Source organism: Onychostruthus taczanowskii, unplaced genomic scaffold (genome assembly GCF_017590055.1).
Source record: "Onychostruthus taczanowskii isolate IOZ18803 unplaced genomic scaffold, ASM1759005v1 scaffold49, whole genome shotgun sequence".
In the NCBI taxonomy this organism is placed as follows: domain Eukaryota; kingdom Metazoa; phylum Chordata; class Aves; order Passeriformes; family Passeridae; genus Onychostruthus; species Onychostruthus taczanowskii.
This window is the reverse complement of record NW_024502458.1, coordinates 4534761-4560656: the sequence shown is the minus strand read 5'-3', so window position 1 is coordinate 4560656 and position 25896 is coordinate 4534761. Positions and strand designations below refer to the sequence as shown.

Genomic DNA, 25896 nt, shown 5'->3' with positions numbered 1-25896 from the left:
TTGATATGGCATTCAAAAGATCCCACTTAAGAATCTAAGGCAATTCCTGACGATCTGAATAAAAGATGAACCTGTTTTCCAGGATGGGAATACTGATATAAGTAAACTATAACAAAGAAAATTGGATGAGCCAGAAAAGAAGAAGGCTCCTACAGCAGGCTTTTTACTGGCAGGTAGGTGCCATCTGAGCAGGTAAGCAGCTGCCTGAATGCAGCCTGGTAAACTGGGGAAGACTGGATTTATAGAAACTTTATGGAGGTTTATTTATAGGGGTATATTTATGGAAAATTTATAGGGGTTTTAGGAGTGAGTGCAGTCAGCAGGACTCTTCCTGGGCATAGGTGTGGCACCTTGCAGCTACTCTGAAGCCACTACTGATACGTGCTTTGCTGCATGTGCTATCAGTTACAGATTCAAGCTGCCTTCTCTTCTCCCTCAAGCTCAAGCACAGATGAAAGGATACAGAATCCTTGAAGATGACAAGACTTCAAAACCCCACTCTTTCTCCTCAGAACAATAATTCATGCCAATGTGGATGTAATTAAAAGGAGCCAGTGAAAGCCCTCACTTTTTAACAGTGACAACATCAGCTGCACTCAGCAAATAAACTGGATCACTTTGCCTTGTGTGCGATGCACAGGCAAACCTGTGCATCACATACAAGAACTTAAGTGAACCATTTCAAGTTGCAGTTTTCAGATATTGGAGTACTGTAAACAGGCACTTAAGATGGTGCTTAAGGTCAAATAGACTTAAGCCCAGAGCATAACTCCCATGTGGTACAGAGAACTGTGCATTTGGTCTCTTGACAAGATGCCTGTTGATGTAGAACAGCCTCCTACTGACAGGAACAGTCTGAAAGGTCTCAGAACATGGGATAATGCCTCAAGCAGGCAGCTACTTCTCAGCATGAGGTAGGAAATACAGAGGTTAGCTCATGGCTGAGTTGAAGCTCAGACACCCACCTGGAGATCAGCTTTGATCTGCTCTGACCTGTTGCCATGCTGGTACTGCAAGTCTAGGCTCGGTTTTGGCCAGGAATGAAGCTGTTGCCAGGTCCTGGTCCCAGGTGCACATCCCACAGATGTGGGGTCCCAGTTGTCGGTTTCTGCGTGTCTGGATTGAAGGCACTTGAGACAGTAGTTCATGTTTGGACTCAAGTGTTTATTATTTCTGATCACTAAAACAGTCTCACTACTGTGAGTTCGGCAGCTTTTCATTAGAAGGCACAAAATGGCTAACAACCTCTTGTTGCAAGGTCTTTTAAGACTAAACTATCTAATTAAGAACTGACACTGGATTGTTTTCCCTTTTAACCCAATAACTGATCCCAAATAACCCACAATGTGGACTTTTCTGCCCAATTACAAAATGTCACCCAAACTGATGAAGAAGAAGGTAGAAGAATCCTTCTTCCTTCCAGAATGCCCCCCACACCCATGAAGAAGAAACCCAGGATGACACCCTGTGCCCTCCATCTTGCTTCCATTCACAATATACTAAAAATCCCAAAACTTAAATTTTCCACCTAAGTGATACACCTACACAACTCTCTACAATCTACTTCACATTTCATTGGATTCTAGTCTATCTTGAAGTTTAGGAAACTTCCTCCATGAATGAGGGTCAGTCAGTGCTCCCCTGGGGGTCAGGGCACCCCAGAACAGACAAAGAAATATTCCCAGTGCCCTGGGTTCCCACACAGACAGACCTAACTGTGCCAGTCAAGGCAGCCACGGTGCAAGTGAGGCACAGGTTTGTGGCCTGGGTCACAACTTCAGGTCCCACCAGGAGGAAAACCATGCTAAGTTTGAGCCCATCCCAAAGACTACTGTACATGCAGAGGAGATCCCACCTAAAACCATGCTAAGTTTGAGCCCATCCCAAAGACTACTTGTACATGCAGATGAGAACCCACTTAAAAACATGCACTACATTATTAAAAGAGATTAACCCAGTGGGTCTGCAGTGCCCACAGGTCCCACACAGCTCTGCCACAAGTTTACGACACCTCTGAGGTGAAAATTCTACCCTCCCAAATTTGAAGGGGCTTACATAGGCCTGTCATCCACCATTCCTGGCCTCAAAAAAGAAACTCCTGCTAAATGGTGCATACTTCTGCACTCTTTAATCTCTTTTAGTCATAGCTCAGAGGAAACTGGTCCACTAGCACCACTGAATTCAATGGATATTAAAAAAAATGACAGAACTTCATTTGAAAAACAAAAGTAGGGATGCCTATGCAACATATAATGGTAGTTTTGGCCAGATCATGTAGAGCTCATTGTCAGTGAAAAATTAAAATCAAGGAAGGAAAAAACAAAAGGACACAGGGAATCCTATCTAAGTGAAATTTCTACAAAGTAATAAAATATTTACATATAGCTTAAGAACAACACAGCAGAAATGTTTATTCTTGCGTCTAAATATCAGTGACAGAAGTTATTCTGAAAGATCAGATGAAGAACTTGTTATGGCATTTTGAAATTTATCTCCAAACTTTGGACGTAACAGAAATCAGAAGCATGATAAAATTCTTACAACTCTTTCTGCTACTGTGAGAAAAAGAAGAAACCACATTTTTAGTGAAAAGACGTAGTGTGACCATCTGCTGTGGCAGACTTTGATCAGCTATTACAGGAAAAACCTGAAACATCAAACCTGAAAACCACTGTGAATAAGATGCAGGAACAGTGAGATCCACTAACACTGCTTCTGAGTTGGAGCCAGGATAACAATAAGCTTAGTATGTTCTGCTTCTCCTAAATGAAATTGCAGTGAAAGAAAGAGCAAAATAGGCACTTACAAGCCACAGAAACTGCAGATCTTATGACTGTCTAAAGAAACTGGTTTAGACATGTATAAAATGTCTACATTTTATATACAGAAAATACTTGTACTTTATAACCAGATTATAAAATAACTACAATCTATAGCTGGAAGAATTTTGCTCATCTTTCAAAACAAAAGAAATCACATTTTGCAAGCAATTCCATTCTATCCTTAACAGCTGTGGATCACTGATGAAATAAAAAAAAAAATAGAGTTAGAAAAGGTTAAAATCACAAGTTACAGAAGATATACATAAAAGAAATCTAGTGAAATACAGTGGATATTTTATGGCTTTGCTCAAACAGAAAATGGCCTAGGTTAGTATTACAAATGTACAGGCAAAGTTTCAGCTAGAGTTTCTTATATTACACCTACATGCCTTTCTTAGTGAATTCATTTTCATGTCTCTCAAATGGGAGATCCTCCCTAGGCCAGCTGTGCACAGCCAAATCTATCTCACTGTGCTTTAGAAAAGTAAAATCTCTAGAGAAAAGGCAGTGTTTGAACAGATGTACTGTATTAGTAATCTGAGCTGTGAATTGGTGTGCACTGCTTACACTTAGCTAGGCAACCTAAAAATATACAAAAACCAATGGAAAGTGACCCAAAGAGCAGGCCAAAATTACTCCCTACTGCTTATATGACAAAACTTGCAGCACACCCCTGCACCAGATCCTTTACTTTCTTCCTTAACACTTTAAAAATAAAAGGCAACAAAAAAACAACCTCTGAAAATTTATCAGTTGCAAGACAGCACCCCCTGGTGTAACAACACAATAAAACTTTGAAGAATTTATAAAATGCTTTAAATTGGTGCTGGGGTGCTGCTAACTAACAGGATTAAGTGACTGAGTCTTTCAGCTGCAGCTTTGTGCCAAAAAGCACACAACAGAGAGTAAACACCTCACACAAGGCTTCACACTTCTCAGAGGTGCACAAAGCTGCCTTTACAGAACACTTACAAACCTTTCTGAAGGTTGGTGTACAAACTAAGCACTTCTGTGGCCTGAGTTTTATTTTTTTGCCTATAAAGTTTCTATAAATCCAGTCTCCCTATTCATGTTTTCTTAGGATGAGCCCCAAGTCTTATTTGACGCCCAATTAAGAGTTGCCTGGATCTGCCTGTCCTCAGGTAAACATTCCTGCTTCTCATGTTAGCATCTAAATAAGACATAAATACAAATCCTCATGAGGCCCTGAATAAAGAAACCTGGCCCTGATTCCTGACAGGAGGGACATCACGAGCAGGAGCATAGTACAAACTGGTTTCCTGCTATTCTAACACTGAATCCCACAATGACTTTCTAAAACTTTTAATGGAAAAGCAGCAAGCTTTTTGCTCCATTTACTCCTCCTGGTAATTTATTCCTGTTCTTATAGAAGTTTCTGAAATCAGAGCAGTGGAGTAACACTCCCTTAACCCTGGGAGAGTGTATGTAATACACACTACTGTGCAGAAAACAGAGTATAACAACTTCTGATACCAAGTTTGGAACAATTCAGAACCACAGCTGTACACCAGATTTTACTGCAGTGAAACAGCTGCAAGTGGATCCTGAAAAGTGATGGTCTGTGCAAGATACTCCTTTGTATGCACGAGACCAGAATCAATTTGTTATCTGAGCTGCTGAGCAAAAGCTTAGCCAGAACACAATAGGATGGATGTATAAAAGAAGAGAATTTCATCTCTGAAGCATAGACATGAAACACAGATCTAACGTTTTTTGTTTTCAGCCTACTGAAAAAATGCATGCCACCAATGAAAATGTCTGTACAAAACCAATTCTGCAGAAGAGCTGCTGGAAAGCATGGCAGGTGGAAAATGAATCCTAAAGTCATGGCAGCTTCTGCTGCACAGATGTTTCCATGTCCTTCCCTAAAATCCTGACTACAAAAAATATCCCAAACAAAATTATGTTCCCCTCCCAGCTGACTAAAAGCCACTTGAAATATGGATGTCAGCACGTGCCAGGATGTTTTTTATTCTCCAACAGAGGAGAGCAGATTGTGACTGAAGCGTGCTTGGATAACACGTACTGGAAGTCACTCTCCTTCTCCAAAAACATCCTTGCCTTGGCTGTGGTCAGCAAATTCATCCCACCCAAACCAGTCAGTGCCCACAGAGCTATGACTCAGTCTCTGTTACTGACTTACAACTCAACAGTGTCTTCATGAAGAGATGAAACCATCCATTGGACTCCTAGGATTTTCTTTTATCTTGGTTTGGCTTTAAGTGACTGCAGCATGAGATCCCCCACACTCATCCCAGAGCAGCATACTGATATCCATGGAATTTCACAGGAGCTCCCATACAACATACTCTTAATGCTTTTCTCCCATCAGCACCACTCACGCCCAAATTATGAAGTATTGAGCAGATAAGATCAGAATTTGCTTATCTCTATTACATCCTTGTGAATCTGGAGTAACTCCCCAGAAAGAATACAGCTGCTGTGGGATCATGCAGAGACATAAGGACATTATCAAGGCAGTCCTGCATACTCAGAGCTTCAGTTCTTGCTGCTATCATATTATGCACGAGCTTTCACTAAAAAAAACAACCAATGGCAAAACCAAACAGGGATTTCAAAACATGAAAAAGAAACAGGTAATTCAGCAAAACCACGCTCAGGTTTTGCATTGCATTTCTAGGGCCATCCTTTAGCCAGATAAAATTTCACTTCAGAATTTATATGTGTGGTCCTTGTGCTTATTCAGGATGAAGGAAAGGTATTTTCATCACTAAGGCCTTAATGGCAATCAGCTGCTCAGAATATTCTCTTCTTTCCTTCTGGAGCAGGTCACAGCTGTGGAAATCCAACAGCAGGACTTTCAGCCAACTGGAAGAGCACTGCTGGCTCTGGACACTCTTCTGTAGAAGAAATTGCTTGCAACAATTTAATAAATTCAGAATTAATGCTGAATAGATACAGCTGACAGTATTTTCAATCTATGGTTATATGTTTTAATCCACTGCTAATTTGCGTAAGATTTAGTAGCCAAATGGTGTTAACTCACTTCAACATCCTGACCTGACCTTCACTCACAACTCTTCCTTTCCAACATAGTTCAATTCGTTGCAAGCTCACAATGAGTCTGAATCTTTCCTTCCTGAGCTCACACACACGGCCAATGGCTGCCTTCACTGAAAAACTGCTTATGCTGCTACAGCTTTAATGCTGCACTCGGTTGTCTTTTCCACAGTAACTGAAAAGTAAGAACACGGCCAGCAATGTTTTTACTCAGGATAACCCTGTTAGGAAAGCACTTTAGAAACAAAGTTTAAGGTTCTACAACTTGCTGGAAAGGGCTGAATTTTGTCAGTCTCTTTTTTGATACTACAAGCTTGTCTGTGCCAAATTATTACATTACCATCTAGAATATACAGCCTTTAATTTAGTTGGCAAATTTATATTCTCCTAGGTATACCAGAGTATTTTAAGAATCATGATGACACACTCACACATTCAGGTCTAGCCATTATTGTACACACTTAAGCTATTACAGACTCCCACCTTCTCAGAGCATCAAAGTACCCCTGGACAGATATTCAATATAGATCAGATAATACAGAGATTATAATTTACAGACAAAACAGTACTGGTATAACTTGTTTATTGTACTGTGAGCATCAGTATATATCAGAGACAAAGAAAACATGACTTCCAGGACAAAGAAAAAAAAAACCTGGAGATTTAAAATTTGCTCAATATCAATCATGGAGAACCTATAAATTATCTGCTGGAATGCTTTCAGCTCAAAAGCTTGGCTTCTACAATTACAGAACACTGAAGAATATGAGATGTTCTGGATCCCAAAAGCCACATACCTAAGGTTAAACTGTAAAAGACCTGAAAATACATTAGGTAAAATTTATAAACTTGTCTTCTTCTGAGACAGATTGATCTTATCTCCCAGGCTCAGGGCCATTCCCTGTAAGGAAAAGGAAGACAACAATCATGACACAAATACTTCACTTAAAAAGAACTTTATCTCATCTATATTAAAATTGAAGTTCCAGATATAGAAATCTATTGAGTCAGTGGCATGGAAAATTTCTAGCTGCTCACATCTTTGTACATTTCATAGTGCTCACTTCCTTATCACTCACTAGGTAAAGGTTAGGTCTACATACATTACTGAGACAATGAAATTTAATTGAACTGGCAACTGTTGATAACACATGAAAAGCAGAAGAATAAAACCTATTTTAACCTTTTGACCTCTGACCAATTGAAAGAGGACTACCAGGGGAGAAATTACAACTGTCTGTCCAGTTACTGAAATTCAACTGTTTAAAGTCCCAGTGCTGATACCAGCACACTCAGTGCACCACAGCTATGGAAAATTATTTAATCACAGAGCCAGATTAATATTGCACAAAACCTGAAGAACCATCAAAAGAAACTGCATTAATAAATCCACATATTCAATAGCACAATGATTTCAAGATATGCTGGCATATGTAACTGAATGCAGTCTTATGTAAAAATGGCACTGTAACATATCAGAAACTTTAATTTAAACCAGACCAAAATCTTTGTAGTGACATCACATAAACTAAATGTTTTCTTTGAATAGGAAAACTCTCAGGTACTCCTTTATTGTACACTGTTTAAAATAATTCTATATTACAGTGGTGTTTTTGCTTCATTTATCCGAAATCCCAGTCTTTTTTTTCAGTTGGGAGGTAGAAACTCTAAAATCCAAAGCAGACTCATATCTACAGAAAAAAAACCTCCTACTAAAAACCCTGGGATTTTGTTGTTTTAAAAAAGAATCAGTGAATAGCAATTACATGCATAAAATTTCCTTGTTAGGTGACACTGAAATGTGCAATTTGCCTGGAAAAACATCATGCTACCATGGGGCACATTTGCTCTTTATTTAAAAGCAAGTAAGATATAACATCCTATTTGCAGCACTACGGACAAAATTGGGAAATCTTGGCACGAAAGCCTATTTTATGGCAACACACCAGAGAAAAGACTGTCAAAAATGTGCAGATTTTTAGGAGTGCTTGGCACATTGTCCTAGAAAGGGTGAGGATGGCAGGCCCCATTACCTGACTCTTGGCCCGGATCCGTATGTGGCCCGTGACAGGCGCCTCTGGCCCCAGGTGAATCGGCTTCTCAATGCTCACATTGGCCAGGGCGTCTTCTCCGAAGATGGAACGGGCGTAAAGATTGGCTGCCATAAAGCCACAATAGCCTGAAAGAGCCTGTGGAAAGAACACGGGAACTTCTAAAAGACCAAAATCCTCTAAACACAGTTTAGTTCACCCAGGCAGTTACCAGTGTATCATGTTTACACCTCTTTCTTCACCTGGAATGTTTTGTAACATGTGGGAATCATGCACTGGGAAACAGTTGTGGCCTTTTTCTAGAATTCATACTGGGAATTATGCAGTTTATAGAATTCACCAAGACAAGGCAGGAGGGCATTTTACGGTTTGTTTCAACCAAGAGCAAAATGGCAAAAAGCTAAACAGCTACTATATTTAATTTGGTTACTATACATGTAGTAGCTAATAGCTATCATACACGCTATATCTTAACAGTAAGTAGCTATTCTATGTATTTATTTTGCTTTATCACAAAAAGGCTAAACTGGCAAAAGAAAGGTAAATTTTGTCAGAGAAGGAAAAAATATGGAGCTACTATAAAACCCCTTTATGTAAACAGATGGTGCCATCAAGTCTATGCTACAGCTTAGCTACTATGAATCAAAATGGACATTCTGATTTTCCACCTTGGGACTACAGAGAATTTTGGTAACATTTATCAGCTTTTACTAATTTCAGAGTAAAAGCTTTGAGGTGTATGTACTATTTCATTCTGTAAGCAGGCATTTCTAAGAATATTAACAACAAATGTTGAACAAATTAAATAATAAAGCACAGGAACTGAAAAAGGTATCTAAAACTCTCCAAGAAATAACTCACCTTCTCTGGAGTCAGGCATTTCATATTGGTTGACTTCAGTATGTGCTGTAAGTATTCATTTAAATCAATGATATTTGTATTCACTGTTACCTTCAAGAAGGAAAAAAATAAAAAGGCAATTACTTTAATTAGCACCTCAGGTATTTCTGAAATCTCTTCTTCAGGGCTCCATAAAGGAGATCACTTCTGCATTCCTCCTTGAGCAACAGCATACTCAGTAAGCAGCATGCACTTCCCACTATGTGGTGGCATCACAGGAAGTGTTCCCCTCCTGCCCTTCCACTCGTTAAGATGGAGAATTTGAATATGATACTCTGTTGAACACCTAGATTCTCTATAGCAAACAGTGGACTCCTTGTCTGAATAGTTTACACATTGCCAGAACAAGAAAAAGCAATACCTAGTCCAAAGTTTGCTTTTAACCAGTGATAAAGATTTCTTTCATCTTCCCCTTCTAGCAACAAAGCTCTCTGGGCCGCCTTGGCTTTATCATATTGCATATTATGTGCCTTGTTTAAATTGTTTTTTAACATATCTCTTAGAAGGAGACTAAGGCTTCAAACTACTAAGGCTTCATATATCATGTATTACAATATATTGTGCACAAGTTCTCCCCTAGGCATTTAAATCTAGTCTCAAGTGAGCACACCTATGTATCACACAAGGCTACAGTTCATGTAAAATATCTCTTATTCTGCTTCTATTCCATTCTTATATGATATCATCTCCCTTAAACCCTTTCTTCAGGTTTGGGCACTCTTAGTTATTATGAAGTGTAAGCACTGTCTTGCTGGTCTTACCCAGCACCCAGAACTTCATGCTACAGCTGTACTGCAAAGTATCAAAGTGAAAGAAAGATGCTCCTGTCCCCCTGGCAAGGGGCTGGACTAAACAACCTTTAAAAGGTCCCTTGCAACTCACAGGACAATGTGATTAAGAACTGGAGAGGCTGAGCTGCATGAGTAATTCTGCAGCCTCAGTGTAAACTTACACTTGTCATCTCACCTTTGAGCCAAAATACACAGCAATCACCAGTCAGCTTGGACAGCTTCCATACAGGAGGTAAAGCTCAATGCACACAACCTCTTTTGCAAGCCAAAAACCCAGTTATTGCATTGCTAAGCTTGTGAAACTGATAAGATAGCTGTAAGAGAACAAGCTGCTTGAGGCAAACATCCAATGAGGATGTTCAATGAGGTTTATGTGGTAATAGATAATGCTGCTGTACAACAAGAGACAGAATTGTATCTCATCAACAAAGTAACATAAAAAAAAACCCCAAAAACTAACTTTGTTTTCCCATTCAAATTCTGCCCACATCTGTCTGAACTCAGCATCTGTACAGGAAGCAGGCTGGATGTAATCCATGATGTCAATGTGAATATCACTGAGAACCACACAGTTTCTGTCGCTGGCTGCTCCAGAGACATCGTACACTGCAAGAGAACACACAAAACCATTTCTGAATGTTCCAAAAACTGAATTTGCACTTAATAAGGGTGCTGAGTTACCATCTGCCAGTTAACAGCAGTCAACCCTTGCTCAATCTCATGCTGACAATCATCCTAAAGGTAGCACATTCTATGATGGTTTTAAGTAACAGTGATACAGATTATTTTTTTTTTTAAATCATCACAAATTATTCTTACATTGTAATTTAATTTCTTCTCCCAATATGAAGGGTTTTACTTCTTTTTGAGCTCATTAAGCAGTTAAAAATGCAACATATTCATGTTACTTTTGCACAATGAAATTGTTTACTTACCAACATTACCAAAAATTATTCCATTTTCTGTTGAAGCAACTTTGACATTAGCTTTAATGTTTGCAAAATCATGCGGAGCAAGTGTCAGAGGAGATGGTTTTTCCACAAGTTTCAAGTCACCTGTGTAAAGAAAATGGGAGATGAAACCAGGGAACACTAGCAGTATACAATGAGCTTTGCTTCTGAACAACAGCTCTTTATTTTCTTATCATTCAATTTTTGCATCTGTAGAGCTGCACTAAACACCACCATAAAGATATTACTTGATTTGGAATTGGTTGTTCTTTTTTTTATAGTTTTCTAATTGCAAGATAAATTACACGACACACAAATTTCAGTTAAAATATTGCTGTGTTCACCCAAACCCCACTGAAAACAAATGCAAATATTGAATTAAATGAGCTTTGGATGGAGTTTAGTATTCGTTTATCAAGGAAATGGTTAATTCTACCATGTATTTTAATCACTGACATCACCATAAGGCCTAACCCTATAGTCAAGTGCCTCAAACTCAAAGTACAACGTCCAGCACTACAGGCACTAAGCTATTTATGAACAGGTCAAAAGTATTAATTCTACCTTGTATTTTAATCACTGACATCACCTGTAAGGCCTAACCCTATAGTCAAGTGCCTCAAACTCAAAGTACAACGTCCAGCACTACAGGCACTAAGCTATTTATGAACAGGTCAAAACTTGTTCATAAACAAGTTGATTCTGAATATAATTGCTCCCCTTGATTCTGAATATAATTGCTCCAAGGAAACACTAAGGGATGCATTTTTACTAATCCTTCAGTAAGCAATTGGAAAGACTCTTTAATTCTATTAAACTGCAACTTGGGAACACAGCATGAACAGCATGAGCTCCACACACGGGAGTGATGCCTCAAGTCAGCTTTTGCAGTACATCAGCTGGGAAATACACAATTCCACTTTACTGAGCTGACAAATAAAAAACACAACCTATTAAATAATGCATCCATTTGATTTATTTCCATTATTAGTCTCATCAAATTATGTACAAAATTTTAGGACAAAGGTTATGCCCCTCCAGTCATGTTTACCATAGTGAAAAGTACATAATGTGAGTTCTCCTAGCATATTGTATGTGTATTTCAGCTCCTGACTGCCAAAGCAGAGGACAACTAATAAGAAACTGGTTACTGTTCTTGAATTATCTGCTCCAGTGACTCCTCTAAGATAAGTTAATGAAGCCTCAGTGTTGTCCAAGCAAGACTCTGGTTCAGCTGTTGGTACAGGGAATGGTTTCAGTGGAATAAATGCAGTATTTAAGTACCTCAGGCTGAGTGCAAAAACCACCTAGGGCAGATGGCTTTCTGCTCCATGCCAGTTGGGATTTTGACCTATTTTTATTTTCCTGTCTATGGTAGCAGCACAATGAAAAATAAATACATAAAAAAACCCTGTCTATATCTCAGGAAAAAAGAAGGGGAAATGGAACACTATGTTTTTAGTGATAAAATCTGACCATGACTTATATCATCAGATTGCACTGTCAGTGTCAGTATATAGAAAATTCCACGAAATATTTAAAACAGTATATTTTTAAAGGCATTCAAAATGGCGACTAACTGGCATCACTTTGGAAGTGTTTCAGGAATTCCTTACAGCAGGGTAATGCCCAGTTCCCAGAACCTCAGAGCTGCTTTGTTTGCAGCAGTGCAGGCCCCCTTACCCAGCGTGGCCAGCTCCAGGGTGCAGTTCTGCAGGGTGTCACTGGTCTGGTTGACCACGAGCACATCCAGCACGATGTCATACTGATTGACGTGGACATAGGCTTCTGCATACACAGGGTCTGAGAAACCTGTCAGCTGAGTGACCTGTGACACAAGCCAAGGGATTCATCTTCTCAGAAACCAGTTTAAAACACAGAATCATTCAAACAATCACAAAAAATACGAATAAAGTACACTTAAATTTATTATTCTTTCATATGGGCCTCCAAAACAAGTAGCCTTCCCTCACAAGTCCTCCTGCATACACACTATATCTTTATATACACATATAAACCCTCTCCAGATGAAATGAATTCTGAACTATTAAGTTCCTAAAATATGAACTGTAATGCCATTTATTCTTAAGATGATCAGCAGCACAAAGAAATGCTGACTTAAAATGAAAAGGTAACTTCAAACATCAAAAAAAAAAAATCATCCATTCTTTCAAAGTCTGGGGGTTTAACTCTTAACTAATGAATTACTCAAGTGATTTCTTCTCTTTAAACCTCCTCAGCAGGTTCTGAGAAAAAAAAAAGGCATAAAGAGAGTGAAATAAGGATGCACTGCACTTGGCAATAGGATACAGCAGCCAAAGGGGATCTTAATCACTTCTGGTGTCCTTGCTCTTTGCCCCATGAACTTTATTGGGATTTCAAAGCAGCAAACCCTAATTTCTTTTCCACATTCCACCAGCTCAGCACTCTCCAAGTCTCCTTCTTGTTCTTCCTCTTCCCATTTGAGAAGGTAAAAACTATTAGCACAAGTGTTTTTCTTCCTTCTGATCCCAACCAGGATATAATTGGGTCTTCCCAATAAAGCAGCATAGTCTGGTTCATCAGTTCCAGTCTGCAGTTCCCAAAGTGATGCATACAATTGAAGCACTGATTTCCCACTACCTTATTAAGTTTGGAAGCAAGAGGATCAGCTGCCTCTTTCCTCTGTGTGTTTCCCATTGCTGCAAGAAGGCTAAGCTGGAACTGGTCTTCTTTTGAGCTCATTTCATTTTTAGCAGTAAGCTGCATGAAGGAAATGGGATCATCTGGCTGAATTGTCACATTCCTCTTCTCAGATTCTTTCTGCAGGAAGAGAATAATTCAAGAATTTGCAGTGAATTCCATTCCCCAGCACAGAAAAACAGTCAAATAATGGCTGACCTACACAGAGTCAAATGGTGACATTTCTGGGACCAGCTTCGATGTGAACATCTGTAAAAACTCCAAGTGTTTATGGTTACACATTTACAACAGCTCACCTTCTGGGAAAGTTTCTCCTCTTCTAGCTTGGCTGACAGCATGTGAGAGAGGGACTGCCTGCATTCTTTGTTGAAAATGTCATTCATGAGAGGAGAACACTCTGACAACACTTTCAGACACAACGAAATACGATCCACATCATCATCTGTAATTGGCTTCTTGGGAAGAGAAGACTTTCCCAAGTGGAGAATAGTGGCCATCAGCAGCATAGCTTCAGCATTAAAGGACTGAGAAGGAGCACAAAGAGAATGGAAGAAGGTTATTGCATTTTCCACAGCTTTAAAGAAACGTTGGCTTCTGACTTATTTAGAAAAAGGTGCGTATTAATCAAATCATAACATCTCTGAATATATTACTTAGTTTTTTAGTACTTGTTATCTGAAACCAAGCAGAATGATTTAGAGACTGTCTAGACAGAATGGCTGGAAAGCAGCAGGTCCTGTTTGTGATCCAAACTATCATTATTATCCGATCACATAACTGGCACTTTACTCTGGACTTAACCCATTTTGCATCTTTGTAAAAGAAAACAGGCAAAAAGCAGCTCTTCTTTAAATGTGAAAACACAAGAGATGACTCACATTTTGTTTCTTCTTTTCCTGAACTAGGGACACATAACGTAAAGCGATCTTGGTTAAAGTTGTAGCAAGGGAAGCTGCAACAAAGAAATCTCCATCCAGCAAGAATCCTCGTAAGGGAGGTCTGCAAAGACAAATGACCCTCAGAAAACTACTTTTGGATGACAGTCTTCAGCCTACTTCTCTTGATATCTTAACTTTCACATTGTACAAGCAAAACAAGTTTGAAACTCCTCACAAGGTTGGGTTTTTACCTTCTCAAAGTAATTTTTTAGACACAGAGATTTCCACAAGTCACACAGTCATTTCTATGTGGACTAGGGAGAGAGAGCTGTTGGAGTGCAAAGTGATATAAAGTGAAGAAAATATTTTAATCTAAAGGCAGTATCTCTGTACCCAACTAAAACTGTGGAAGAGCTTTAGAAGTAAAAAAAAAAAAAAATCAACTAGAATTTAGGATATCATAACTAATAAAGCACTTATTTGCACAGTAAGCTTTGATTACAAATCCTAAGCAATCGATCAACTTCCTGTACTGGTTAATTGGGATAATACCTTAAAACAGGAAATTCCCTCAACCACTGAACTCTGCATGACAGATAACACCACTCAAATAAACAAAGATAAAAATTAACCAAGTCATTCCTGGCCAAGCAGGAAATCACTAATACCTGTCTTCTTCCTTTTTGGCAGGTCGGGAACTGCTAAGAGCGCTTTGTGTTGCATAAGTGCCCATCTCTGTCACTAATTTTTGGGTTGGACCCACAGACACCTCTTCTTCAGGTTTGAGCTCACCAGCTTCTTTCTTGATTTCAGATTCTACTATTGGGATCTAGAAATGAGCAGGAAGCAACTGTTACAATTAAAATACAAGAAATGTTTTTGTTCTGCAGGTTTTAATAAAAATTATTTGCATTATTGAGTTTTTTATAAACAAAAGGTCAGCTACAGTGCATGGGATTGGGGAGAATTTGAGGAAATAAGCAGATATTGAAATACATACAGAAGCTTCCTACACATGCAGTAAAGCTCTCATTGATTAATTGTTACAGAAGTCATTCTCTCAGAACAACCCAGACTTAAAGCATTTTTTCTTTGCTACTGGATATAATTAAATCATATCTTAAAGATGTCATAATTTTCTGAAATAAAGAATTTACCAACTCCTATCTTAACAGATATCACTTATTCTCAGCCCAAGTGTGCTACTTGAAAAAAATGAGTAATGAATGCAAAACCCTGACTATTTTTTACTTAAGATTTCCTGGGCAAATGCCATTACACAAGTCCCATCACAAATCCCCAGTACATTGTTGCATCTTACTTGATCTTCCTAAAATACCTTTTCTTAGAAAACCCACTGCATGATGGCAGGAAAAACCACAGAGTAAACACAGTTTACACAAAACCCCCAAAATATACACACCTCTCCGAGTGATCTGCGAACCTCCGTCATCACACTTTGTATATCCTCCTTTGTACTGCAATATTCTCCAAGGATCCATAATGCTCCTCGATAAATCCTGAGACAAGAACAGTAATTTAAATCATGCTTTTGTGATATACCCAAACTATCACCAAGAAGAGTGGTTTAAAGTGATTTATCAGGTAGTAAAGGCCAGTCTTGAGAAATTCAAAAGGACATAACTGACAAAAGCAGGTTAAATCAAAAACAATTATCTTTTAAGCCTCAGTAAACTCATGAAAAATTACATCAAATTAGATATATTCTCTGCTACATATTTATTTCCATCTGTGTTAAACCTGAAATACACAAAATTAAATTTCATTGTGATCATAATGAAATACTCCACTGCATGTGAATAAAGTCAGCTCTAAATTCGCCTTTTAACTGAGACAAACTAATTTTTCCATTATACAGGAGAAAATGAAAAACCGGAACAAGAATGAAGATTAGGAAAAGAACAGCAAAGCTTCAGAGGGATTTTTTTCCCCACTTAATGAGATTACAATGGAGATGGGATTCAGAGTTTTCTGTGTATTAGGAGAGTGACAGAGTGCTCTTCTGACACAGAGAAATTCTCATATAACTTAACCTTTACAGGCCCAACAGCAAGCAAAGTTTTAGAGCCTTGAAAGGTACTAAAATAGCTTTATAGTTTGTAAAGCTCAGTCAATGTTAGATTAGGTTTTCTAACAGATGTTCAGTATTTCCAGTTGCCTACAAGTGCAAACTCCTTAGGAATTGTTTTAATAAATATATTACTTTATGTTTGGCCTTCATCAACAACACTATTTCCTAGCAAGAGGAATTACAATTATCAAGTGCATCACAGAAATTAAAATCAAATTTATTTTGTTTATTCAATGCAACAAATATCCAATTTATCTCTTGCCCAGGTAGGCAAGAAGAAAGCTGTACCTAGAAATTCTCTTCCTCAAAATATCTAGGCTCAGAGTCACTCTGTGTGGGTAATGTGGATTTTGGTCAGTATTTAATGACAATATACATTCAATGCAAGTGAGCCACAGGTGCCCCCAAGTCTGTTTGATATAATATTCTGGACTCACTTGACAGATTTAATAGCATGAAAGACTTCAAGCATCTTCTCAATAATAAGAGGTCTGAGGTTTTCAAATCTCTGGATTGCTTCCCGCACAAACTCCAGGACATCGGCGGCTGCCGCTTCGTTGTTGTCACTAAGGAACTCCATCAGCTGCCACAAAAGATTAAACATCAGCACAAACAGCAGCACAGAAGTTTGTACAATAGTATTTCCCTCTTATGTTCAGAAAAATAAAATTCATTATGGATCTCCAGTGAAAAAAAACTGAAGTCAAACAACCTTAAGTACACTCCAAACAAGTATCAATTATCACATTCCCAAACTGTTTTTCTAGTGATACAAATTATTGCATTTTTAAAGGTCCTCTTCAGCTCATGTTCTTCAAAAATATAATAATTACAGCATCAAAAGTCCTATGTTTCTTTAGGAATTAAAATAGCATTGGCTCCTGTGAGGTTAATTATGAGGCCACTATTAGGAACACCTCAGCTCCAGCAATTCTGCAGGAGCTGGTGTAACACATGTGATGAGAATATAATGAAATATTTGCATACCACTGGAATAACATTTGCAGCCATGTCTGGGAAGCGAACACTACAGGAATGCAGTGTCCGAACCAGGAGCTGTCTGTACTTGTCTGTATCTTCATGCTCTGTCACATTATTAGTTTTAATCACTTCCTTCTTCAGAACAATCACAAGCTGCAGAAAAGATCAAATCAAATTTTTTTTTAAAGTGACATTTTTCAAAAGAAAGAAAATAGTGTAATGGATCAAAAGCACATATAATTTACCTCCTCCACATTTCTTGAAGACACAAGATCCAGAGCCAGCTGAAGGGTCTTTTTGCGCACTTCTAGATCTGGAGTGCTCAACACTCTGAGGATGTCCATAACTAGATCCTGAAACAATAACAAAGTAAAGTATTTTGCCCTTTTAAATTACTTCCTCTTCATACAATTCTAAATTTCAGTCCTCAGTGATTTTCAAAGCCTTTCTGCTGTATTATATACATAATATATGATCTACTGACGAGCAAGCAATAGGCACTAGAACTCCTCAGTGTTCATTTAATACATTTACACAAAAGTCTCCTATGCAGCTACACCATTAAACCTTAAAACCAGGGCAGCATTTGTCATTGTTAATTTTTATGCAGACAATAAAAGCAGCCAAGTCAGAAACATAGAAGTCCATCCAATACATTTTTACCAAAAACATACCAACAGGAAATTGAAACTTCAATTCTTCTCTCCATACATTGCAAAAACCTGGGAGCTTTGTAATTGAAGGCTTTTCTTTCCTAAGGCTTACAGGAAAAGAGACACTCCACATACCTGCAACACTCGTTCATGGGAGGGATGCTCCTTCAACTCAATCAAACGATCCAAGACAATCAGTTTCACATTATTATCACTTTCTTTAATAATCAAATCTATGTAGCATTGGGCAGCAGCCTGAAATGAAAAGGATCAAAATTGGTTCTTTTAGTCATGAAGAGGATAAACAGGAACATTTCGGAAATTGAGGAAAAGACTCCTTCTATTTTACTATTAAAGCAGCTACTCAGAGTTGGCACAGAAATTAACCTGATAAACAGACTTTAAAATTTTTTGTTCACCATGTTACAAAAGTCACACATGAAGGCTCACAATGGCATCAGCTTACAGTACACAGACTTGACTTCAAATTCAAAGACCGTTATCTGACATGCTTTGGGTCAGCTGTGAAATATGCAACAGGGCATGAAAACCAACTTAAAAGAGTTGGCAGTATTAGTCTACCTAGATTAGGTTTTAATGACAGCTTCTATGTACAGTGTGTCTACTTAACAAAAAGGGTATGCCAAACCAAAAATGCTGGAATTCATACTCACCCCCCTGACTTTTGGAAACTACTATTTACAATGCTCTAAATCCATGCATAACCTGTCTTTTACATTTCCATATAAATTCAAAACTTCAAAGTGATCCTCAATAATCAGCTGTAGAAATATAAAACTAAGAACCCCAGGTCAATCAGCAATCAACATGAATCTTCACTGCTTTATGCTTCTGCCCTGGTCTGAAATGAGTCATATTCATGAGTAAAAAGTTTCATTCAATCTCTGAAATCTTCAGCTGTAGTCTGCTTTGCAAACTAGGCCAAGCAGATCGTAGGTTGGTCCAACAGTCTGCACAGTATTCAAGCTTGTGCCCTACCACAGTGACATGAAATCCACTAGCTCCAGGTCTGCTCAGTCTTTTTTTGTGACCAGTTCTAAGAGATACTTTAGGACAGTATTTCACATGAGAAGTGTTGCACTAGCCCATGTTACTAAACCCTTCCCTCCCAAGCATCAACACGCAGCACACAGTGTTCACTTCAGTGCACTAGAAGCTACTGAAGAGCTGAAAACATCACTTTCATACCTTGATTGCTGTGGGTGCACTGGAGAGTGTAACCAGAGTACCTGCAGCCTCATACTTCACTGCAGGACTCGAGGACTGCAGCAGGTTGTAGATGCAGCGAATGAACCGAGCTCTCTCTGATGGATTTGCGTGACAGACCTTGATAAAACAATGATCCACAGTTGGCACACAAAGAAAAGAGCAATCCTACAGCTCAGCTGCTCCACTGTCCTACAGAGAGGAGAAAGCTAACCAAAAGGTGACAACCTTTTCTGGTGCCAGGAAGCGTCATTCATAGCTGTAAAAATCTAATTTCAAAAGCTATTCTCAACAACTCTGAGCAATGCCACAGGGTCTTAAAGTCTCCCACCAAAAGGAAGGGCAGAGCCTCTAACAGCTTCTGTAAGAGATACCCTGCTCATGCCCACCAAGAGCACTCTGATAATTCTGTCCCCATCACAGCAAATCTGGTGAGACTTATTGCTCTGTACAGTGCACACTTGAGCTCTTTATCATTTCAAGAGACAAATTTTATTCAGCTCTATTAAGCAATGACATATTCCTGACACGGACAAGAAGCCAGCTCAATCCCTTTTCCAGCAACATTCTATCCCTTTTTAAAAACAGTCTAATATAATTCTGTAAATTAATGTGTAAATTTATTTTAAATGTGCCACGACATTTCCCTTTTACCTTGTAAATTAGTTCAACAATAACCAACTGCAGTATGTCACCAAAGGTCTGCACTTGGTCAATACAGGTACTCAAGTAATCCAAAGCTCGATCCTACACAGAAGAAAAATTATTTTACATTATTCAGAGTTTGCTCACTCAGTTGAATTTTAAATCAAAGCACATTCTCAACATCAAAATAAAAAACAGCCTGTATGCAATGCTTCAACAGTTTAGGAAAACACTGTAGACCTAAAGAGAAAAATAATCCATCCTGTCTACAGAGGGAAAAAAGAGAGACAAACTAAAGGCAGTAAGAAACAAAAGTGACTGCTGAACAAGTAATCCAAAACATTAAACAGACACTGCCATTTCTTTCTCATGCAACTACAAAAACTTTAGAACAGAAAATAATGGAATACTTCTCAGTGTGGTTATGCTGACATTTTTCATCACCTTCACCAAATAGAGCAGCTCTCCTTTAACATAAAGAGAGCACTAAAGACCTACATTACCAGTACCACATATCCCACGAAAGCATTAACACTACCACACATGGGGTTTTTTATGAATACAAGTAGTTTGTACTACCAACAAACTACTGGCTAGTTACTCAGCATTTTAACAATTATTAAACCAAATGATTTCGAGGGCAGGTATCCTCACCTGATCTGCATGAATCAGCATCATAAATGCATTTCTTTTGCAGCTTGCATCTTTCTCATTCACCAAGAAATCATGGATCAGTTCAGGAGCATCAGGTATAAGATGTTCAAAGTTCCTTTACAAGAAAAAAACGTAATTAAGAGATGCTGGCAAGGAGAAGAACCCAAGGACGCACATTAAACACAAAAGGCACACAAACATAAAAATTCTGAACACCACACTAGGGAGTGCTAAACACTTGAGCTCTCAGAAGCTGAAGGCAGCCCTGGAGCTGTGCGTGCAGGACTGAGCCTGGCTGGTGCAGGCACCTGTAGATGGTGTAGATGGCCAGCACGGCGTTGCGGCGCACGTAGCTGTGCCGGTGCTCCAGGCACGCGCGGATGGCCGGCATCAAGGGCTCCAGCAGCTCGGCTTCCTTCAGCTTGCACAGGAAGCGCAGAGTGGAGCCTCGGATAAACTCGTTGGGGTGCTGGAGATCCTAAAAGCAACAGGAAGCATATTTGAAATGCCAGACTCAGCAGATGAATGCACTTACCTCCTTCTCCCACACTCAGCTCTCCCATGGTACAAGTTCCAAACATCCCCAACCTCACTGTTTTCTCGAGAAATGCTTTCCTAAAGCACTGATGCCCCACAATATTTAAAGGATGTGTTTATGTGCAATAAAACTTACAAAGCCTGTAGGATTTTTTTTTTCTGGATTATATTTTTCCAACCCATTCCCAAAGTTGAAGCTCTTTAATATCTTTATGAAGGTGTTTCCCAAATATACCACAATAGTGTCTTTTTATGACCCACAGCTTGTCCCAAGATGCCTGGAAGATGGTAACTATGCTACCCCTCACCTTTAATGCTCACCGACAAGGAAACAGAGCACTAAATTTTTGTTAAGTTGTATCAGTAAAAGAATACAAAACTCCTTGGTCTGCTGCCTATCTGCATTTATCCAGCTCTGAAGCACTGAGACACAACTGATAGGAAGGAAATGCTGAGCGTAAACAATATTTATTTGTATCAGTAACACAAAATGCTACCCCTTCTATAGACATCCAGCAGAGGAACACAACCAATGAAATAAACAAGAGCATACCTTTCTGTATGCATCACACACAAGGATCATTTCCTGCAGGAGCCTGCCATCTGGAGTGGTCTTTGGCACGATCTCCCAAAAGACGAGCAGCAGCTTTTTGATGGTATGGTCTTGGAGAGGCAGCACAAAACGTATGATGGTCATCAGGAGCCCAGGCAGCTTCTCACCATTCAGAATCATAATGATTACCTTCTTCAAGGCCTCTGTCTTCAACTTGACATCTCCTTTTTCTAGAGGAGAAAATGAAGTGAGGAAGGCTGACATGTCACAGCTACTTTAACAGGAATATTGATCCTCAGTGTCAGAAGACACCAAATTCTCTGAAGGAGTGAAATACAGCATATAAATAAAATCCATGCCTTTACTTCTATTAAAGGATACAGAGGAAGCAAGAGATATTTAAAAATAAGCATGGAATTAATGGAATAATCAGAAGATCAATATATTGGAATTGAATGAGTTCAAATTCCAAGGCTGTTTTAATGCTTAAATTTATACCAGGATACTACAATGCGCTGTGGTGTCACACATGTCACACAGATACCAACACTGCTGTTTTGGCTAGTGACAACAGAATTTGTTGCTTATTCTAAAAAATTCTGCTCAAATCTGCCTTAGCCCAAGCAGGTATTACTTAAAACTCTCAAAAAAAAAAAAAAAAAAGATTTCAGATTTTGCACAGAGTGTGGAGTACACCAAAGCACATAAAACAATATCATGAAGTTTCTCAAAACACAGCAAACAGAGGAACATCCATCTTCCAGAACTCAACAGAAAATAAACACGAAACTGACTTGTTTCAGCTTACAAAATGTAAACAGTACTCTAGGAAAGGCACAATGAGAGAATAATTCAGGTAAGACGGAGTATCCCTCAGTCACTGCCAAGACTTGCCTAGGTCATTTTTTAAGCTGATTTCAGAAGGTGGCTCTGAGTCCATGGGAACATTGATCAAGGTGTAACACACGTTCTCTGCAGCAGTCATGGCTCTTGGTTACAGCAGTCCTCTCAAGGGAAGAATTATTTTCACACAAATGTCAGACAACCTAAAAACCAAGCAAACAAAACATCCCAAAGTTAAAAGATTTTATTAACAAACACAAAAACATAATTGTAACTGACTTAATGGCTTGAAGGGATTGCTGGATTTCTTGAGAAGCTGCATGCAGAAGCTTTCTTGCTTGGCTGTTACCCTAAAATATTCCTGTGAGCACCACAAAGATGAAGAGCATGACATTTTTCAGAGACAACAGAAAAAAACCAAAATCTTTCCAATATTCTGGGCACATTCAGGGATAACACAAGTGTACAGGGCACCTGACTGAAGCCAAATGAATGCAGCAGCTTCTCCCTCCTGAAGTCATTCCCTGATCCCAGCTGTATATCCCCACTACATTCCCTGCACTCCTGTGCCCCTCCAGGTGAATGACCCGAGCTGCAAAATCAGCTGAAAGACTCCACAGGAAAAAAAAGAAAAAACTAAAAGATAAAGTTCTGGACTCAATTAACAAGATGGATCAGTCTATGCAGGAAGCTTTGAAGATGAACACAAGGTCCAACAGAGCAGAAACCAAGGATGGGAGTACAGACCAAGTGATGGAGAGAGAAGCATTTTACCTGCCAGGGATCATCAGATCAGTTCAACTCTACTGTCTCCATTAGACACTAATGAGGAAACCAAGACTTTTTTATGGTGAAAAAGGACAAGAAGGCTACAGATCTATCAAAGCTGCTGTGTGCCTGGCAGTCCATGTAATGAAATCTGCTATTAAGCTCAATTCTCATTCTCATGTTTGTTTTTTCCTTGTGTAATAGATATCTAGGATCAAATCAACCCTTTTGTTGTATCAATCCTCATTCTCCTCTTTGTTTATTCATTATGTAATAGACATCTAGGATCAAATCAACCTTTTTATTCTATTTCTTAAGTAATGATAAATGCTCAAGCTTGAGCTTGCTTGGCTAATGCTGTGATACCACACTGACAAGCACAGCAAAAAAAAACCATTACTGTTTATTACATTAGCAGTTTTGTGCTTTCTACAGAAATTGTGTCAAAAATAAATCAGCTTTTATTGATATTAATTGTCTGGAAGTCTGAGACTCCCTTTTCTCATCAAATGGGCACCCAGAGCCCCTCACTCTGAACAGGGAGCAGGGAAGTTGTGCTGAGCTGGGCTGCTGTCTCTTTCTCCACACAAGAAAACAACTCACATCAATCAGCACCACGACAACCACCCCAAAAAATACTTGCAATACAAATTTTTAAGGAAACACTCCTGTTCCCATTATGAATTCTGTATTTTAAGGCCCAGATCCCTCAACCTTGTTGCTTACAAATATCTACATAAACCACCCATTCATGAAATGACTGGATGTGGCACTTAGTGCCATGCTCCAGTTGACAAAGGTGGTGATCAGTCAAAGGTTGGATTTGATGATCTCAGAGGGCTTTCCCAACTCTTTTCTTGCCTCAGCAGCAGCTTTTTGCTTACTTTTCCTACGCTGTTACCCAGAATTCCTGCCTCAAAGCCCTGCAGCCAGCACCTTCACCTACAAGAACAACTCACACAGACCATAAAGCAGATCCTTGTGAAAGCAGGGCAGGTATTCTTTACTCATACAAAGACCTCAGCTGCAGAATTTCCAAAATCACGGTGAATCATATCTCTGAAGTGTGATAAATGAGTGCACTTTGGGCTCTGAAAAGCAGCAATGAAATACAACTCTCCTAAAACACAGAGCTGGGAGATTTGGCAGGGAGAACAACCACCCAGTTTTCCTCCTTGCAAGGCACAAAGACTTGAAATCAGAGACATTGAGAGCCCACAGGGACACAGACACAGGTGCTGCTTTAACTCTCCAGCAGTAATATCTCTGTCCCCTGTGGGGAGTCACTGAAGGGTTGGGGTCGGAAGGGACTTTAAAGACCAATTCATTCCAACTCCTTACCACCAGACCAGGCTTCTCGGAGCCCCATCCAACCTGGCCTCGAACACTTCCAGGGATGAGCACCCACAACCAGACCTCGGCACGCAGGGGAATCCAAAGTTACAGAGTTTACAGAGCGCAGGAAGACAAAAGCCACGTCTGCTCGCCACCGACAAGCCCGGGGAGCCTTGGGAACGGGGGCACCAAATGAACCAAAACCTCGAGGATGCACCGTTTTACTGACGCGCAGCTATAATACAGAGTGTTCAAAATGTTCACTAAAAAATCCCGACAAATTTCCAGCCGGCTCAGGGCTATTTCTCCCTCCATGTCCCAGTTCCTACTTCCACTCCAAACCCGGGCATTTTAAGCTACGAGACAAAACTTCCCTCAACGCCCGGGTCCGCCTGCCATTCCCCCGAGCAAAGCCCGAGACCCGCAGCTCTCGGGGCGCCACAAGCCCTCCCACAGCCGCCCGCACCCCCGGGCCCTGCCGGGGGCCACCGGCAAGATGCCGCCGGGGCCCTGAGGCCTCGGGCCTCGCGGCGCCCAGCGGAGAAGCGGCGCCCGCTCCTTCCCCGCGGCCCCCCGGGGCCGCGGCGGGCCGGCCGTGCGGCTCCGTACCGGGCGGTGGGGTCGGGCCGGTCCCGGCGCGGAGCTGAGCCCGCGGCGCTGCCGCTCCGGCGATGGCTGACGTGGAGCCGCGCCCGCCCCGGCCACATCGCGCGTACGGCGGCCGCGGAGGGACACGCCTCCCGCCAGCGCGAAAGGGGCGGTGCCGCGGGAGGGGCGGCGCCTGCGACGTCACGGCCCCGCGCGTTGGGATGCGGGAAAAGAGCGGAAAATAGCGACCGAAACTAAGAGTGAAAACCCCACACGGATGGACGGCAACAAACAAAGAAAAGGCAATAAAAGGGGGGGGTAGGAGATGGTAAAGGGAAAAATAAACAAGAAATAAATGGGTGGGGAAAAAAAGCAACTGAGGGAAATTAGTAAGGAACTGGAAAATAGATTACGGGGAATTAATATAGGAGAGGGTACATAAATAAATAAGGGAAAAGCAAAGGGAGGGAAAATGCGGGGGAAAAAAGGGGAGAGAGAAAAACAATGGGGAGAGAAGCAAAGGGAGAGAAAAAAAACAATGGGATGTGGAAGCAAGGGGAAGGAAAAGGAGGAAAAAAACAATGGGAAAAATAAATGAAGGGGAAAACATAAGTAACAGTGAAAAAGTAATTAAGGGGGAAAATGAAAATGAGGAAGAGGGGGAAAATGAGTAAAGGGGGAAATAAATAGAAAAATAACAGGGGAAAACCAAAATAAAAATAAATTTAGGAAAAAGCAGGGTTTTTTTAGCGCTCATAAACCAAATATGCAGCCGTGACGCTGCCCTTTTGCTATTTTCATATCTGAACTATTTGTATGGATTCAAGACTGTCTTTAAAGCCTATGCAAGACAGCACCATGACTTAGTAATTTTTGTTTAATTAATAAATATTAATAAATTATT

The 25896-nt window shown here is 39.9% G+C and overlaps 1 protein-coding gene across 2 annotated transcripts; it reads right to left on the bottom strand.

Annotated features, from left to right (window-relative positions):
* Window positions 1-6434: 6434 nt before the first annotated feature.
* Window positions 6435-25142, bottom strand: COPB1 (COPI coat complex subunit beta 1). 2 transcript variants are annotated; one of them, XM_041415117.1, is made up of 23 exons: window positions 25014-25101; window positions 24411-24639; window positions 22353-22504; window positions 21459-21688; window positions 20677-20846; window positions 20369-20483; window positions 19724-19816; window positions 19052-19189; window positions 17978-18097; window positions 17435-17542; window positions 17196-17342; window positions 16646-16791; window positions 15540-15636; window positions 14785-14945; window positions 14117-14237; window positions 13535-13762; window positions 13179-13358; window positions 12240-12384; window positions 10542-10661; window positions 10067-10212; window positions 8777-8866; window positions 7898-8053; window positions 6435-6765 (listed from the first exon to the last, which is right to left on the bottom strand). In XM_041415117.1, exons 3-23 carry the CDS (start codon window positions 22441-22443, stop codon window positions 6706-6708), a joined length of 2862 nt encoding a protein of 953 aa, XP_041271051.1. In that variant the 5' UTR covers window positions 22444-22504; window positions 24411-24639; window positions 25014-25101; the 3' UTR covers window positions 6435-6705. The 2 variants fall into 2 exon arrangements, with proteins under 2 accessions (XP_041271051.1, XP_041271053.1); XM_041415119.1 differs by lacking the exon at window positions 24411-24639 and having other exon boundaries at window positions 25014-25142.
* Between the last annotated feature and the right edge of the window lie 754 nt (window positions 25143-25896).